The sequence below is a fragment of the Myxine glutinosa genome, chromosome 2 (assembly GCF_964187855.1).
Source record: "Myxine glutinosa chromosome 2, kmMyxGlut1.1, whole genome shotgun sequence".
Classification (NCBI taxonomy): Eukaryota; Metazoa; Chordata; class Myxini; order Myxiniformes; family Myxinidae; genus Myxine; species Myxine glutinosa.
In genome coordinates this window covers 252,159,467-252,175,559 of record NC_136262.1, presented here as the reverse complement: position 1 = coordinate 252,175,559, position 16,093 = coordinate 252,159,467, and the positions used below count along the sequence as shown (strand labels likewise).

Here is a 16,093-nt window from a genome sequence, read left to right as displayed (position 1 = left end):
TAATGACATTACATGTGACATTCCTAATGACATTACATGTGACATTCCTAATGAGTAATGACATTACATGTAACATTCCTCATGACACTACATTTGACATTACATGTGACATTCCAAATGACATTACATATGACATTTCTAATGACATTACATATGACATTCTTAATGACATTACATGTGACATTCCTAATGCCCCCTCTTCCCACCCCATATGAGAATAACAACTTCATTAAATCGCAAAATTATCCTGAACAAAATGTTTCAAATTCTTATTCGACCGTTTTTTAAAAAACGTTATCTTGTTCAAACTTTCAGATGATAACGTCACTTTTCTGCATGCAAATGATCATCAATACAATTTTTTGCAGATGACAAAGTGAAAAAGTACAATAAACTGCAATGGCTTGTCTAAAACCTGCTTGGAGCTGCTGACTGTGTTGAAGACTAAGAAAGTGAGACCAAATCATTGTTCTTTCTCGCTTCCGTTGGATTCACACTCCCAAACAGCTGCCAGGTGCTACAACGAGAATTGGATACGGTGCGACAAAGGAACCAACGGCTTCATGGTCTCCTTGCCTCCCAGTCCCGCAAGATGCATGACCTTATGGAGCAGGTGCTTCTTCTCATATTGTAACAGTTTATGTGGCAGTGCTTACTGAAATTTTGGGGGAGCTAGGAGGCTCCCTCAGGAAGTAGACTGGAGTTCCTACTTCACTGTATGGTGGATATCCTTCAGCAGATGTCACAGGGTGGAAAGGGTCTGTAGCTCAAAATTAGAGGCCGACTTATAGAAACATCTTCAAGATGTCTTCCAGTACATATACTTTTGTTTTGTATTGCTTGGTGCCAACCTGGAAAATATGTTGTTGTTGTTTTTTAACGGCCACTTATCTCACTTTGTGGGGTCAGCCGGGGGAAGCTTGGCCCAAGTCATTCACGAACCGGCTGGCCAGGCCTGACATTCGCTTAGTTCGGGAAGGAATGTTTAACGTCTATCCGAGGGACGGCACACACATTGATGAATCACCAGTCTGTGAAACACCAAACTGACAGTGTATAGCTGGGTCAGGATTCAAACCCAGGCTAGACAGCTTCGAGGCGGGTGTGGAGACCTCGAGGCCATCTTGTCAGCCCGTACCAACCTGGAAAATATCATGGCAAGAAAATACCTGCACTTACACTTAGCCGATTCATTCAACTGCAACTATAATGGATCCTCGATAATGTGTGCTCATCTAAATCCATATTTGGTCACAATAATCTAAATCCATTTTGGTGGTCTCTCCGTCTTTCACCACCTCTTTTCTGGTTTTGCACCTTCCACTCTTTCCGTGCTTTGCCCCCTCTCCCCCCAAGTTTCTGCAGGGCTCACATAGTCCCACCATCAACCCCCTTTTGGTGAAACTACAACTACCTAAATCCAGGATCACTCCTCACCTCCACGCATTTGTTCTTCTTTTTTCCCACCTGTGGAACCAACTTCCACATTCTCTTCAATCTCATTCTTCCCTCCAGATCTTCAGGACAACTGTTCACCACCATCTCAGATCATCCCAAATCTAAAAGCATGATCTTTTATACCCTCGTCAACTCTCCCCTCAACCACACCCCAATCCCTCCTCCTTCCAAATTTCCAGTTTTCCCTCCTGAGAGTTTCCTTCTGTATCAATCCTTGTCCACTCTATGCATCCTCTCCTTCCCCCATTCCTCCCCACACCCATTGTTTGTCCAAGTTTTCCAAGATGGAGATCATGGCTTTCTATCAACGCCATCAACTCTGCTGTTGCTGTTTTCCCCTCTCTCTCTCTCTGCTGTTCCTTTTGTCCTGTTGCATCCTAATCTGTTCAGTGTAATAGTACGAGCTCTTCCACAAGCGTCGACTATGTATCCAAAATTTTAAAGGTTATTCAAAAGTACACATGCATTCATTATGTTACTGCTGGATTGTGTACACTGTGTGGTTTATATACCATTTATCGGGGGCGGAGGCATTGCTTTCGGGTTGCCCGTCCGTTCGTTGTCCTAAGCCTAGTTTTTTCACAGCAACCACATGTCCGATTGAGACTAAACTTTCAGGGTAGGAATGACACCCATGAAAAATGTTTTTATGATAATTGTGACGTCATAGGTCACGTGGTATGGCAGCCATCTTGGATTAAATGCAAATAATTAAAAAAATATTTCTCGAAAACCACTGAATGGAAAAATTTGAAACTTGGCACATTGTCAAGTACTCCCAATGGGGAACAAAAGCATGATAATGACGACATCATAGGTAAAGTGGTATACCAGCCAAAATGTTTTAATTGAATGCCTTATCCTAAAAATCTGACATTGCATGCACATGATCTCTGACCTATTTGTATTGAAATATTAAATTTTTGACATCATAGGTCACATGGTTTGGCAGCTATGTTGAATTGAAGGAAATTATTGAATAATTATATCTGAAACCGCTTACCCTATCGATGTGAAATTTTACAAATATCATCGAACACCATTGTTGCATATTGAAAATGATGATGTCGTAGGTCGCGTGGTTTGGTAGCCATCTTGGATTGAAAAATGAACCTTATCCGATCAACACGAAACTTCACAAACGTAATCCCCTACCCATACATATGCAGCGTTTACATTTTTAAAGGTCATATTTCACGTGGTATGGCAGCCATCTTGGATAGAAAAACGAACCTTATCTGATCAACAAGAAACTTCACAAACATGACCCCCTACCCATACATATGCAGAGTTTACATTTTTAAAGGTCATATTTCACGTGGTATGGCAGCCATCTTGGATAGAAAAACGAACCTTATCCGATCAACACAAAACTTCACAAACATGATCCCCTACCCATACATATGCAGAGTGTACATTTTTAAAGGTCATATTTCACGTGGTATGGCAGCCATATTAGTTTGAGAGCCGATATTTAAAAAAAATCCCTTCTCTCTCTGAAACTGCTTCACCGATCAATGTGAAACATGTCATGGCTGGTGAAAATGTGATACTTGAAAACAGCTGAAGGGATTTCAATCAAACTTGTTTATTTTTAGGACAGTGAAAGAGGGCATCTACCCGTTGTGGTACTATGCGGAGGCATATTTCAAATATAAACAACCTTTTAATTCAACAAGTGGTTGATAAAAGTTTTCCATGTGGAAGCTGATGGATTAAATTCTCAATAAAAATTGTCCTTTGTTCCATAAACTGTAGTTTTCATGAAATAGTATGTTCAGATAAATTGCAAAATTTGATCATCTACACATACCTTTGCGATATCGTAAATGTGGACGATCATTGTTTAATAACCCTGACTGTCTCAAACATATTTGTAGGCATTTCCCATCAATTGCAAATTGGCTTTGGAATTAAATCCAGGTCTTTGTAGTGCAAGTTATCCATTATTATGCAACTTGAAGAAAACATGTTATGTTAAGTGTTTGCAATATCATGTCAAATTATTTTTTATTTTTGACTGTGAAAAGTTTCATAAAAGTAATGTTTTTGTGTGACCACATGGTTTACAAAATATGAGCTTTGCCACTTTGAAAAATGAATTATCATGTCAAATTTAAAATTAACAAATAAACTTTATGTTTGAGATATATTGCTGAGATATTAAGATATTATGTAGCTACACCAATGGCTTTAATAAAATTGTAGGACTGGGTCGATTGAACAAGTGTAAGTTCTGCAATGTTGAAACAGAAAGCCACCCACCATTACCCTCTGGGGCTGGAAATAAAATGTCAGAACAACTGTTCACAGAAAGGCAGAAGTGTGTGCAAAGTTATCTACTGGTACATGTTCAAAAACTTCAATATTCCAACGCCAGAAAAACCCTGGAAACGTGAACGAAGAGCAAATGTCACAAACGAGCACATGGACCGGACATAGTCATCAGATACGTCATCAGTATAAAAATGAAAGGACGGCATTGCTAATTGGGATGTCAATTACCAATGCCTTAAGCCTAAATAAAATGGATGTTTGAAAAAAATATATCGAAATACCGAGATCTAAGAAACGAAGTCGAGAGAATTTGAAAGCTGAGGAGTGCAAACAATGTACCAGTGTTAGTAAGAGAAACGGGAATAGTAAAGCAGAACCTCATTGAGATTCTGAAATCTATAGCGGGAAATATTACACCATGCAAACTACAAATGAAGGCTCCGATCCTTGGACGAGCCTTTGTACCAAAGAGATGAGAATGGAACATGTTGTGGTGCTAAATAGCGAAATCATCACAAATTGGTCCTCAAACATGATGCAGTAAAAAGAAGGGGACACTTCCGTCACCCAAAGGGCTCCTTTGACTCTGTGACATCTACTAAAGGAGATTACAAACAATGAGAGTAAAGCTGCAAGCAAACAAGATGAGCAAGTTTTATGTGAATATTTTGATTTAATTCAAGTCGTTTGTGTGAGCTGTGGGTGTGATAGTGAGAAATAAAAATGTCAGGCAATGAAGAAGTCAACAAGTCAGAAAGCAGTTTCAAACATTGATTTATGTTGGTTTTAACCCTCACCGCTGAATAATTTAAAGTCCGCTCACACTTTAATCATACGGAAACAAACTACACCTGACCTTATTCCTGAATGGTTGACATTCCAGACACGAGTTTTTTTTTTTTTGTTTGTTTTTTTGTATACAAGATCGAGGCTCGTGAAAGAGCTAAGGAAAATGATTCTAAAAATTGGTCAAAATATATGAACTTAGGATGAAGGTATCTTAATATAATGGAGCTGATAGGTGTATGGATATATATGCCATATATATATATATATATATATGGCATATATATCCATACACCTATCAGCTCCATTATATTAAGATACCTTCATCCTAAGTATATATATATATATATAGTATATATATAGTATATATATATATATATATATATATATATATATATATAACTGTGAGAAATAGTAGAAACTCCACAGTACGAGCAGGGCGTCTCATTTGCATTGAATAAATAATCGGGAGATTGAATAAGACGCGGACGTAGCTTCAGGGCTTCGATCTTTAATTCGACAAGCTTTCGACCAACAAAGGTCTTCTTCTGAGTCTACAAAAACATATATATATACCTGACCACCACGATCAATGAACTTCAACGATTGATGCAAAAAAGACAAAGACATGAACTACACTTCACTTACCTAAACGAATATAAACAACGAGGGATCGTACCTAAAGGTCTCCTCATTAAAAAACGATCTTGCTTCGCAACTCGAACCAATGATGACGTCATCACTGCGCGTTGGAATCTACTGCTATGGAACACTGCTCAACAACTACTGGAGATTGTAATAACACAAGTAAAAATAAAATTAATCAAATTGAATGAGAACATCAGCCAAAAGAAGGAGAAGATGTGGAAGAATATGAATCCTGAACAATACCACCACATAATGTGCTCATTCAATGATAAGCTAATGGCTGCTAAACACGACATTGTTAAAGTTAAGGAAGGGAAACTTAAACGTGATGAAATGTTATGCAAGCATATAAAACCATCTCAAGAGAATACACCCATTGCAAACAATAACCAGGTAACTCCAACCACCACTCCCAACCACTTCTCTCCAACCACTTCTGACCAACCACTTCCAACCACCTCTCCACCACTTCAACCACTCCATCTCCAACCACTCCAACCACTTCCAACCACTTCTCAAACCACTTCTGACCAACTTCAGCATAAACACAAAAATCGACATTATCGTAAAAAACAATACACAAACCGCAGACATCATTACATTCAGAACCGTTCCTCCATGGAAATGAACACAGCTGAGGTTGAAAATAGTCAAACCAACAACAATATAACTTCTACTGCAACCAAACTTGTAGATCTACCTAAACTCGGGATCATCAATCTTTCCAATCATTCCCTCAGTGAGGCGGAAATAAACCTGCTCTCTAAGGGTTTAAAATTTTGCCCAATCGCTCCACAAATAGACCAATTACAATTGAAAGAAGATTTAAAAGATTTCTGTAGGCGAATGACATTAAAGGCACACTTTGCTAAAGTACACCCAGCACCATCAACGCCACAACAAACACCAACAACCACGCATACAATCACATACACCGATACTAATACACCACAACTCACTTTACCTAAACCAAAAAGCACCTGGACACCACGTGTTGACAATCCATATCTACATGTCTATATGGAACAAGTGAGCAATGAAATTGAAAAGGTGGCACAAAAATATAATTCTTCCAGACATAAGGACAATCTTACAAAGGCAGAGCGACGAGCACTTCACAATCTCCAAAATAATGAAAAGATAGTCATAAAGCCAGCAGATAAAGGTACTGCCATTGTCATTATGTCGACTGCCGATTACGTTGCAGAAGGTAATCGTCAACTACATAGTGATACTTACAAAGGGCTCCCATCCGACCCTACCCTTCTACATCTTGAAGAGGTTAAACAGGTAGTAGATTCTATTCAGGTGGATAAAACCATCAAATCTCGCTTGGTTCCGAAAGATCCTCATTGCCCTAACCTTTATTTTCTCCCTAAAGTACACAAGGTAAACAATCCAGGTAGACCAATCATATCTGGCTGCACATGTCCAACTGTTCTAATATCAAAATTTGTTGACTGTCATTTACGTCCTCTCGTGTTGAAGCTCTCCTCATACCTCAAGGACACAACCAGTTTTCTGACCCACATCCAAGGATTGAACAGAATATACTCACCTTTCAACTCCCAAACCATTTTGGTCACAGCAGATGTTACATCCCTCTACACTAATATTCCACATTCAGAAGGCCTGTCTGCATGCCGCAAAGCCCTCGATACACGACAAGTCCCAATACCACCTACTCAAGACCTTATGCGCCTATTAGAACTGACACTCAAACTGAATAATTTCCAATTCAACGGACAACATTACATTCAAACTCAAGGTACCGCTATGGGTACCCCTGTTGCACCATCGTACGCTAACATCTTCATGGGAATGATAGAGGCCAAGATCAATGCACAACCTCATCACGGAATCTTGGAAAAATCCTGGGTACGTTATATTGATGACATCCAGTTCATCTGGTCAAAATCCCCCCGTAGTCTCACCCAATTCCAAAATGAATTAAATTTGATTCATCCGACCATCAAGTTCACATTCGACAGCTCACAGTCCGAAGTTCACTTTCTAGACACATCACTCACGCTTCAAAATAACAGACTCGAAACAGAACTATACACCAAACCAACAGACACTCACTCTTACCTTCTCCCTTCTTCATCTCATCCTAAACATACAATTGCAAGCATACCATACAGTCAAGCACTCAGAGTAAGACGCATTTGCTCAACAAAAATGGCAGAAGAAACTTCTCTCTGCCAATTAGAAACACACTTCATTGCAAGAAACTATGACCCTCACTCTGTGAAAGAAGCAATAACCCGAGCAAAACGCATACCGAGAGCAGACCTTCTGACTTACAAACCCAAACCTGCAACTAACCGTGTCCCACTGGTAACCACCTACTCTGCTACCTCATCCCAATTGCCAAGTATTCTGAATAAGGCCCTTCCTCTCCTCCATCAATCAGAAACACTCGGCACCACATTTCCTCAACCTCCACTGACATCATTTCGACGTGGTCGGACACTCAGGGACCTCTTGGTAAAAGCAAAGCACCCACAGCCCCACAACAAAGAAACTAGGATCCCTGGCTTCTATAAATGCACAGCAAAAAAATGTATTATTCACAAGCATTTACTAGAAGGAAACAAATTTTGTAGTTCTAGCACTGGACAAAAATTCCCCATCACCTCCTATATGAACTGCAAATCTACATGGGTCATATACCTAATCACTTGCCAAAAGTGCAACAAACAATATGTTGGAAAAACTGAGAATACACTCTACACACGATTTAATAACACCCGGTCAGAAATCAATAACTTCCACACCAGTCAGGGCAAATCTCTACCTTACACGATACACTTTAATCAACCGGATCACTCTATAAATGACATTCAGATCTCTGCCATTGAATCAATCACAAATCGATCACACACCACGATTCTGAAACGTGAGTCCTTTTGGATACATAAACTTCGGACAAAAATCCCTCATGGCATAAATTTTGATGATTAAAGCATGTTCCTACATCAACCCAATCAAATTGTTAACCGTAACCCATTCATTCATTCATTCATTCATTCATTCATTCATTCACCCATTCATTCATTCTACCTTTGTATGTCATTTATATAAATATATAAATATATTATATGAATATAAATGGCATATGAATATATGCTTGTATGTTTATGTATGTATGTATCCCTATATTTGTATATACACGTGCACCGGAAATGTAACGCAAACCGTAACTGTAAGCTGCGCTTCACTTCCGTTGAACTTGGGGCCGGTGAGTGAACTTTGGCGTGGCTCTCCCTTCTGTATGCAATTTTTTACTCACATCACACATCTCACACACATCACCATACACACTTGACTGATATACATGCCTGCTGTTTTTGTAGACTCAGAAGAAGACCTTTGTTGGTCGAAAGCTTGTCGAATTAAAGATCGAAGCCCTGAAGCTACGTCCGCGTCTTATTCAATCTCCCGATTATATATATATATATATATATATATATATATATATATATATATATATATATAAATAAATTTAAAAAAAATAAATATATATATATATATATATAATAGTATATGTACAGTATATATATATGCATACAGTACATGTACAGTATATATATATATGCATACAGTACATGTACAGTATATATATATATATATATATATATATATATATATATATATATATATATATATATATATATATATATATATATGTAGTATATGTACAGTATATATATATAATAGTATATGTACAGTATATATATATAATAGTACATGTACAGTATATATATATATATATATATATATATGCATACAGTACATGTACAGTATATATATATATATTAGTATATGTACAGTATATATATATTATAGTATATGTACAGTATATATATATGCATACAGTACATGTACAGTATATATATATATGCGTACAGTACATGTACAGTATATATATATATATATATATATATATATATATATATATATATATATATATATATATGTGTACAGTATATATATATGTATATATATACAGTACGTGTACAGTATATACATCCAGTACAGTATATATATCACATGTACAGTATATATACAGTGCACATTCAGTATATATACATACAGTATATGTACAGTCTATATACAGTATATGTACAGTATATATATATATATATATATATATATATATATATATATACTGTACATATATATATACAGTTTATGTACAGGATATATATATGCACACACAGTTTATATAGGGTATATGTACAGTGTGTGTATATATATATATATATATATATATATATATCTATATGTGAAGAATCAGCTCTTCGTTTGCAAAAGAAGTCCACAATAGCCTGGAATGGCGCAGTTTATTAAAGCCAACTTATACAGATCCGGAGGAGACAAGACATCTACAGCAAGCTACAGCAAGAACATGCCAAGTCAAGCCTTCCTGAAAACACATTGATTCTCATTCACTTATATACGAATACGATTATCAGAAAATCTCCGAGAGAACGAAGCGACTGGCGAGAGTCCCTCCCACCGTTATCATTCGGGGGAGTCAGCCCTTCCTTATCATTTGGACCAAATGTTTCTCTGGGCTCCGAGAAAACAGAAATGTAACTCACAAAGAGGAGAGTGTATGCTTAGCCAAACAAACCCATATATTTTATGGGTTTGTGTACATGAGTAATCCAAAGCATGTTTATACAGAGTCATGCGTTGCTGTGATTAAAACAAAATATATATGGTTAACGATCATGTCATTCTACTAGCATTACGCAAAAACAAGCGCATGTGGGCGTGGTTTTACGACCAGCCTCGAAAAAAGCACACGTATACAATTTGTTCAGCATGACCTCAGCGAGCCTTTTCTCATCCAAAACTAAAACGAAGCAAAAACCCTTTATTAACTTTATGAAATAGCATTTTTAGACAACATTTAAATCATAACACATTAGCAACCAACGTCTATAACTGAACTTTAGGCAACTAGGGCATTGCCCGTACGTGGGTGCCCGTTCCGTGGCCAAAAAAAAAAAAAAACGCTACCCGTACGCTCTACCCCGCCCGTACGCCCGTAAACAAAAAAAGCAACGCTCTTCGCTTCCGCCCTTCGCTCTGACTGAATTGGGAGAAATAATGCGCATAAGAAATCGAATTACGTACCGTAATGGCGGTCAGCTCGTAACGCGCTCAGCTCCGCTCGTCTCACATCGACATCGGCCACGCCTACGCAACAGAGCGTTCTGTGATTGGCTGCCGGAAGATAAGTCGTCACTGTCCGGAAGTTCGCAAATCGCAGTTAGGATGAATCGTTTTAATTTAATCGCAGTTTGAATTCGTTTTAAAACATAGTTTAACGGCAACATAGTTGAAAAGCCTTGCCTTGCTGCAAACAGCTGCTGCAAACAACAACAACATGGAAGGCTGCACTGTCCGGAAGTTGGCATATCGCAGTTACGATTATTTTAGTGTTAATGGCCAATTATTCAATTAGCGCCAACGTATTTTGGCTGTTTGCAATTTAATCGCAAGGAAAAGTAGAAAGAGAAGAGGGAAAAAAAGAAAAGCCTTGCATTAACGCATTAACGCTTGCATTGCATTAACGGTTCGGCACACGTGATAGCTCGCTGCTCTCTGATTGGTTGAAGCGTTTTTTGGACATAGCTCGGTAGGTACTTGTCCGATTAATTACAAACCTTGAAAAGGCACATCCTCGGGTCCCCAACAATATACCTGGCAAGTTTCAAGTATATCGGACCCGTGGTTGTCGAGAAACAGCGGTCACAGACACACAGACAGACACACAGAGATTACTGGCATTATAGATAGATAACAAATCTACTACTTGACATTCCTTCCTCTTGTCTCGTCGAGACAAAGTATCTTAAGAGACAACGTGCCACATCGGGCTTTATTGAAAAATAATTGTGTAATGCGGGTATTGAAAAAATAATTGTGTAATGCGGGTATCTCCCAAGGGCATATCGTGCGCCCAAAGCGCCTCGCCCGTGCATTTGGCGAACGTGTCGTGTGGTGCGTGCTCGGAGCCTGAGGGCTCAGAACATGAAAGTCCATTAACGTTTCGGATCCACAACGAAGAGGTCTGGTCCAGATGAGGTTCTGCTCCGCCAGAGGGCCCATCACCTCCCCTGCGGAACTTGCTCCCCCCACCCTTTGCAGACCCAGTCCTTGCAGATCTTCGAAGTTAATCAACGATCATGCCCATGAGGTCCCTCACGTGCTGCTGTTCTGGGGAATACATAGTATTGTCAGTATCTTGTGTCTCAATTTCCTGGTCAGGGTACAGAGCGTAAAAATCCGATTCACTTGAAGCATTTGAACTTAAAACATTTGGAGAAAAGAGAGGGACTTCCTTTATGTCAAAGTCTCCCTTGGGCGCCTGGTCGGCTTGCGGGTCTAGGATATCCACGTCGGGTCCCTCGACCGCCAGACCCAGTGTCGCAATCAGATCCATAGTTGGGTCAGAAGGGGGCGTGCAGCTGTCAGCTTGTAATACATAAGCAGCGTTAGCCAGTACACGCAAGGGGTTTATAGCACAAGTATCACAGTCATCACATACACCGTTACAGGCAGCAGCCAGTTCCCACATGGGATCCACACAAGTATCACAGTTGCCACAAAATTCAATGCAATTTTCTGGAGCGCCGGTCGCAACTGCCTTGTTGAAGGACCCGTTCAGGTCGACGGCCTCAGTGGTCAGAGCCATAGTCGTTGTCGGCGGCTTTTTCACTTTCCATCCTGTAAAATACTTTCTCATACAGAGGAGGACTAGAGATTTCATTAGTGCCCCCCAAATTACTACCCCGATTATCACAGCCAGTGCGGTCAATAACCACTTCACTATGGTGCCCGTCCATCCCTGGAACCAGTCAGTGAGCCAGCTAAATGTATAAGAATTTTCGCGCGCGATCCGATCGATCCAATAGTATGTCATGAGCCGTAGCGGTGTCGTTTGCCACCTTTTCTAGGGCCAAAGCCAATTTGTCTATCCGGAAACTATCCATGACTGTGCCCGCTCCTGGGAAGAAGAAACCAAACACCTTTTCCCATAGACTCCCGTGTAGTTTAGTGGTTCCATCTTCGTTCATGACTGACCTCTTATAACGCCTGTCCAAGGACTTTGGGTCTAGCTCATCCAGTATCTCAACGTCAGGAAGGACTGAACCCAGATAACATGTGCCCCCCCAATTATTTGGTAAATAGGGGTAAGCCTTGTCGCCGCATATAAACATTGTCCCATGGGGTGGGACCAGGTGGGTGGATAAGCACTGGAGTCCCTTTACCACCCCATTAATCCTACTAACCCCCCTAGAGAATGTTATAGCCGTTATGTTGTGGTTGCGTTTATCTTGCAGTACTATTCGTAATGTAATCCCCGAGCTCCCTTGTCCCAGCTTCCCGGGGAGAGTGTAGGCGCATTCTGATTCTCCCATACGCAAGTGGCCGGAACCCTGGAGGCAGACCCTCCCTTTCTGTGGTTTGACCCAGACGGGGGCAGGCCTCTCGGCCACATGGGCAATCATTGACGGGCGATAATTAAATTGTCGATTGCAACTCTTGCCGTTGTCAACCCCTTCTCTTTCCAGCGTGGTGACTAAACATGGGGAATCGATAGGTTGTGAGCAGAGGTCATTGAGGGACAAGGGTAGCACTATCATGTGTATTCCTGTGGTGCCTGCTTGGGGAAAGCGCATGCACGACCAGCAGTGTGTCCTATTTTGAATTGTTGCCACTTCCCTGGCCACTTTCCAATATGTGTTTTCACCCTTCTTTGGGGCCTTATTCTGGGGTTGTGGCGTGAGTATGTATTCGATGCATGGTATGTAGTTCCTTTCGCCACCGGCCGCGCCAGGGGTCCAGACGCTGCACCGGACCTGCATAGTCATGCCTTTCTCTAGGCGCGTGCGTGTTTGTAGCTTAAAATCAGGGGTTCCCCATTGGTATCCTGGTTGGGCCAAGGTCTTAATGCTAGCTTGCCCGTCTTCCCGGAACTCTCGTTGCTTTTGTAGTATCATGCCAACGCGTCCAGGCCCTGCCGACAGTGCTAGCCAATTTATGTTCACCCAATTTGTGTGCAGGGCTTTCTGTTCGAAACATGGTAGTGATACTCTTTGTCCCCATGTTACGGTGAGGTGTCGGGTTTCGTTTTCGCATCTATTGGAATCGGAGTTTCCCCTAGCTGCTGTCGCCATCAATAGTATTGTACCTATGATTAGGCCCATCCTTACTGTGGTTGCTGTGGTGTAGTGTCTGGTGCTTGTATGGCCAACTTACAGTGCGTGGCGTGGATCCACGAAGTCTTGCCCTCGCAAAAGACTGCCGTTGGTGTAGTCAGCAACACCTGGACTGGTCCCTTCCACCTTGGTTCCAAGGCGTTCTTGCAGGTGAAGTGCTCCATGAACACCTGGTCTTTTTCCTCTGGTGGAACACCTGGTCCACAAGTCTCCTGGGAGCGCCTGGTCTACAGGTCTCCAATTCATAGATTCAATTCATTCAATTCATAGTTTCATAGAACACCTTTTCTCCAATTTCCTAATCCACTTTTTTCAAGTGGATCCAATTTTATCCAATATTCAATTTTTAAATTCAATCCCATTTAATCCAGTCCAATTCAAATTAAATTCAATCCTTCTCTCAGCATCCCATTACCTGTTTCCAACATCAATAAAAATAAAATTATAAAATTAATAAAAAATCAATCATCTCAACTCTCAAATCGAATCAAAAAATAAAAATAAACGAAAATTACTTCAGCGAGAGTTTCAACTAGAATTAACACAAACAAACCACCATTAACCTCCATTAACACAAACAAACCACCATTAACCTCCCCCTATTATTTATTTATTTTCACGAATAAACAAATAATAGAAATAACCTGGTCTACTTCCAATTTCAATTCTGGTCAGTTCTGGTGTCTGGTCACACACAATGTTTTCCTCACCCACTGTGATTCGCTCAAAATAGATTCTCACTGTTATGTCTGAAATTCGTCTCATGAAAACCCATTCAAGAGTCCGGTGTGACAGACAGCCAAACACATAGACACGCCGAAGACCCCAGGGTACCCATCAAACTAGCTTGTCCCCAGATCGACAACACAGCGAAACATGTAAGTTTACTAAAATAATCACTTACTCATAACTAATACTCATACCACTAATTACTCATAATAACTCATAATTACTTATGTAATTACTCATGCCAATACTTACTCAAAATAATGTAATATCCCAATCTTCACCCTTTATGCAAATCGAAGCACCCCGGACAACCCACAACCAATATCAACCACTGTAGCCGCCTTCCCCTCCAGGCAGCCACACGCAGCCACATACATCTCCATCCACGTCACACAAGACAACAGCCAACGAGTGTGTCCACCACACAGAAACCTTTGGCAATGCAACAACCGAACACCCAGACAACCAACAACAAAACCCAATCCATCTCCATGGCTCATCAAGCAGTTCCAACTTAATCCAGCTTCACATACCGATTTCCCCAAAAACTCGTGAAACTTCACCCCCATTCTGGAAAAACCCTGGACTAAACCCTGACACCCTAAATAACTTCAGACCCATCTCCAACCTACCCTTTCTGTCAAAAGTTTTGGAACGTGCTGTGGCCACTCAACTCAAACATCACCACTCTGCCAATAACCTGTATGAAACATCCCAATCCGGATTCTGCTCCAGCCACAGTACTGAAACTGCTCTCCTCAAAATCACCAGCGACCTTTTCTCTCCTCTGATGCCGGCAACCTCAACATTTTCATTCTCCTCACCTCAACGCCTCCTTTGACATCATCAATCACACCATCCTCCTCACCCTGTTTAGACCAGCTTGTGCCTATTAAACCCAAATCAGTTCACTCCCAAGCCCACAAGGACCACCTACTACTCTCAAATTATCCACTCTGGCTCCGGAATCCCAAAAGCACTCTTCTCTACAATAAACAAACTAAATAAACAAACTTTACAACGTGAACAAACTCCTCAGCGCCCTGGATACCGCCACCTGTCATTCAGAGTAGACAACAGCATCTCCTTTCTGGCTTTCAGCATCTCCTTTCTCCTTTCTGGCATCCAAATGAAATTCTGGCTTCAAATCAACTTCCTCGAACTTAACTATGATAAATCTAAATTAATCTTCGTTTGCCCACAACCACTCATAACTTTGCCCCCCAAAAAACAAGTCACATTCTTTGTATATTGCCAACATTGTTCATCGTTTAAGTATCATCCAGAACTAAATTTTTATAAACCATCAACTTGTAGATGCATTTATTTATATCCCATTAACCCAAGAACTCTCAATTGCTTGGTTATATTTTAGTAATGTCATATATCCATATTTCTTTTCCAAAATGTTCCTGATATACACATTAATCCCATCTGTCTTTGTTTCCAGATCAACTCAAATCAGGAAATCAACACAAATCCTTATTACCTCCAATCAATTCAAAATTAAATCAACAATTCAAAACCAGATCGGATCAGCGATCAGAAATCACTTTTCCAATCAACACATTCCAAGCAACAATTCATTCAAAGACCAAGCTTAAAAACACAACTCTCATCTTACTGTGACAAATAAGCAACCAACCTACTTCACACTAAAACAAATAACTTTTCATCACCCCTTTCTTCTCCACCGCCTCTTACACTTAAACAGATCATAATTACTCACTCATACACTGTTGCCCATCACCCAGTTGCCCCAGACCCAAACACAGGTTTGAAATCCCAGTAGGTTGTTCTTCAATCCCAACCATCATGTGATCCCAACATCTCTCCATTTATTTCGTTCCTCATGGGGTTGGTGTTTTATGGCCTTTACCTCTTACCCAATCACACTGCACATTATTCCCCGTCCTTGATGGATAATTTTACATCCAGATGGGCACAGCATC

At 40.4% G+C, this 16,093-nt stretch overlaps 1 protein-coding gene across 1 annotated transcript in view; it reads left to right on the top strand.

Annotated features, from left to right (window-relative positions):
- Positions 1 to 16,093, top strand: part of LOC137420669 (uncharacterized) — a 100,253-nt gene that overhangs the window by 72,599 nt on the left and 11,561 nt on the right. The window contains exon 10 of the mRNA XM_078772429.1: positions 508 to 613. Coding sequence (XP_078628555.1) covers positions 508 to 613 — 106 coding nt within the window. The remainder of the gene's footprint in view (positions 1 to 507; positions 614 to 16,093) is intronic.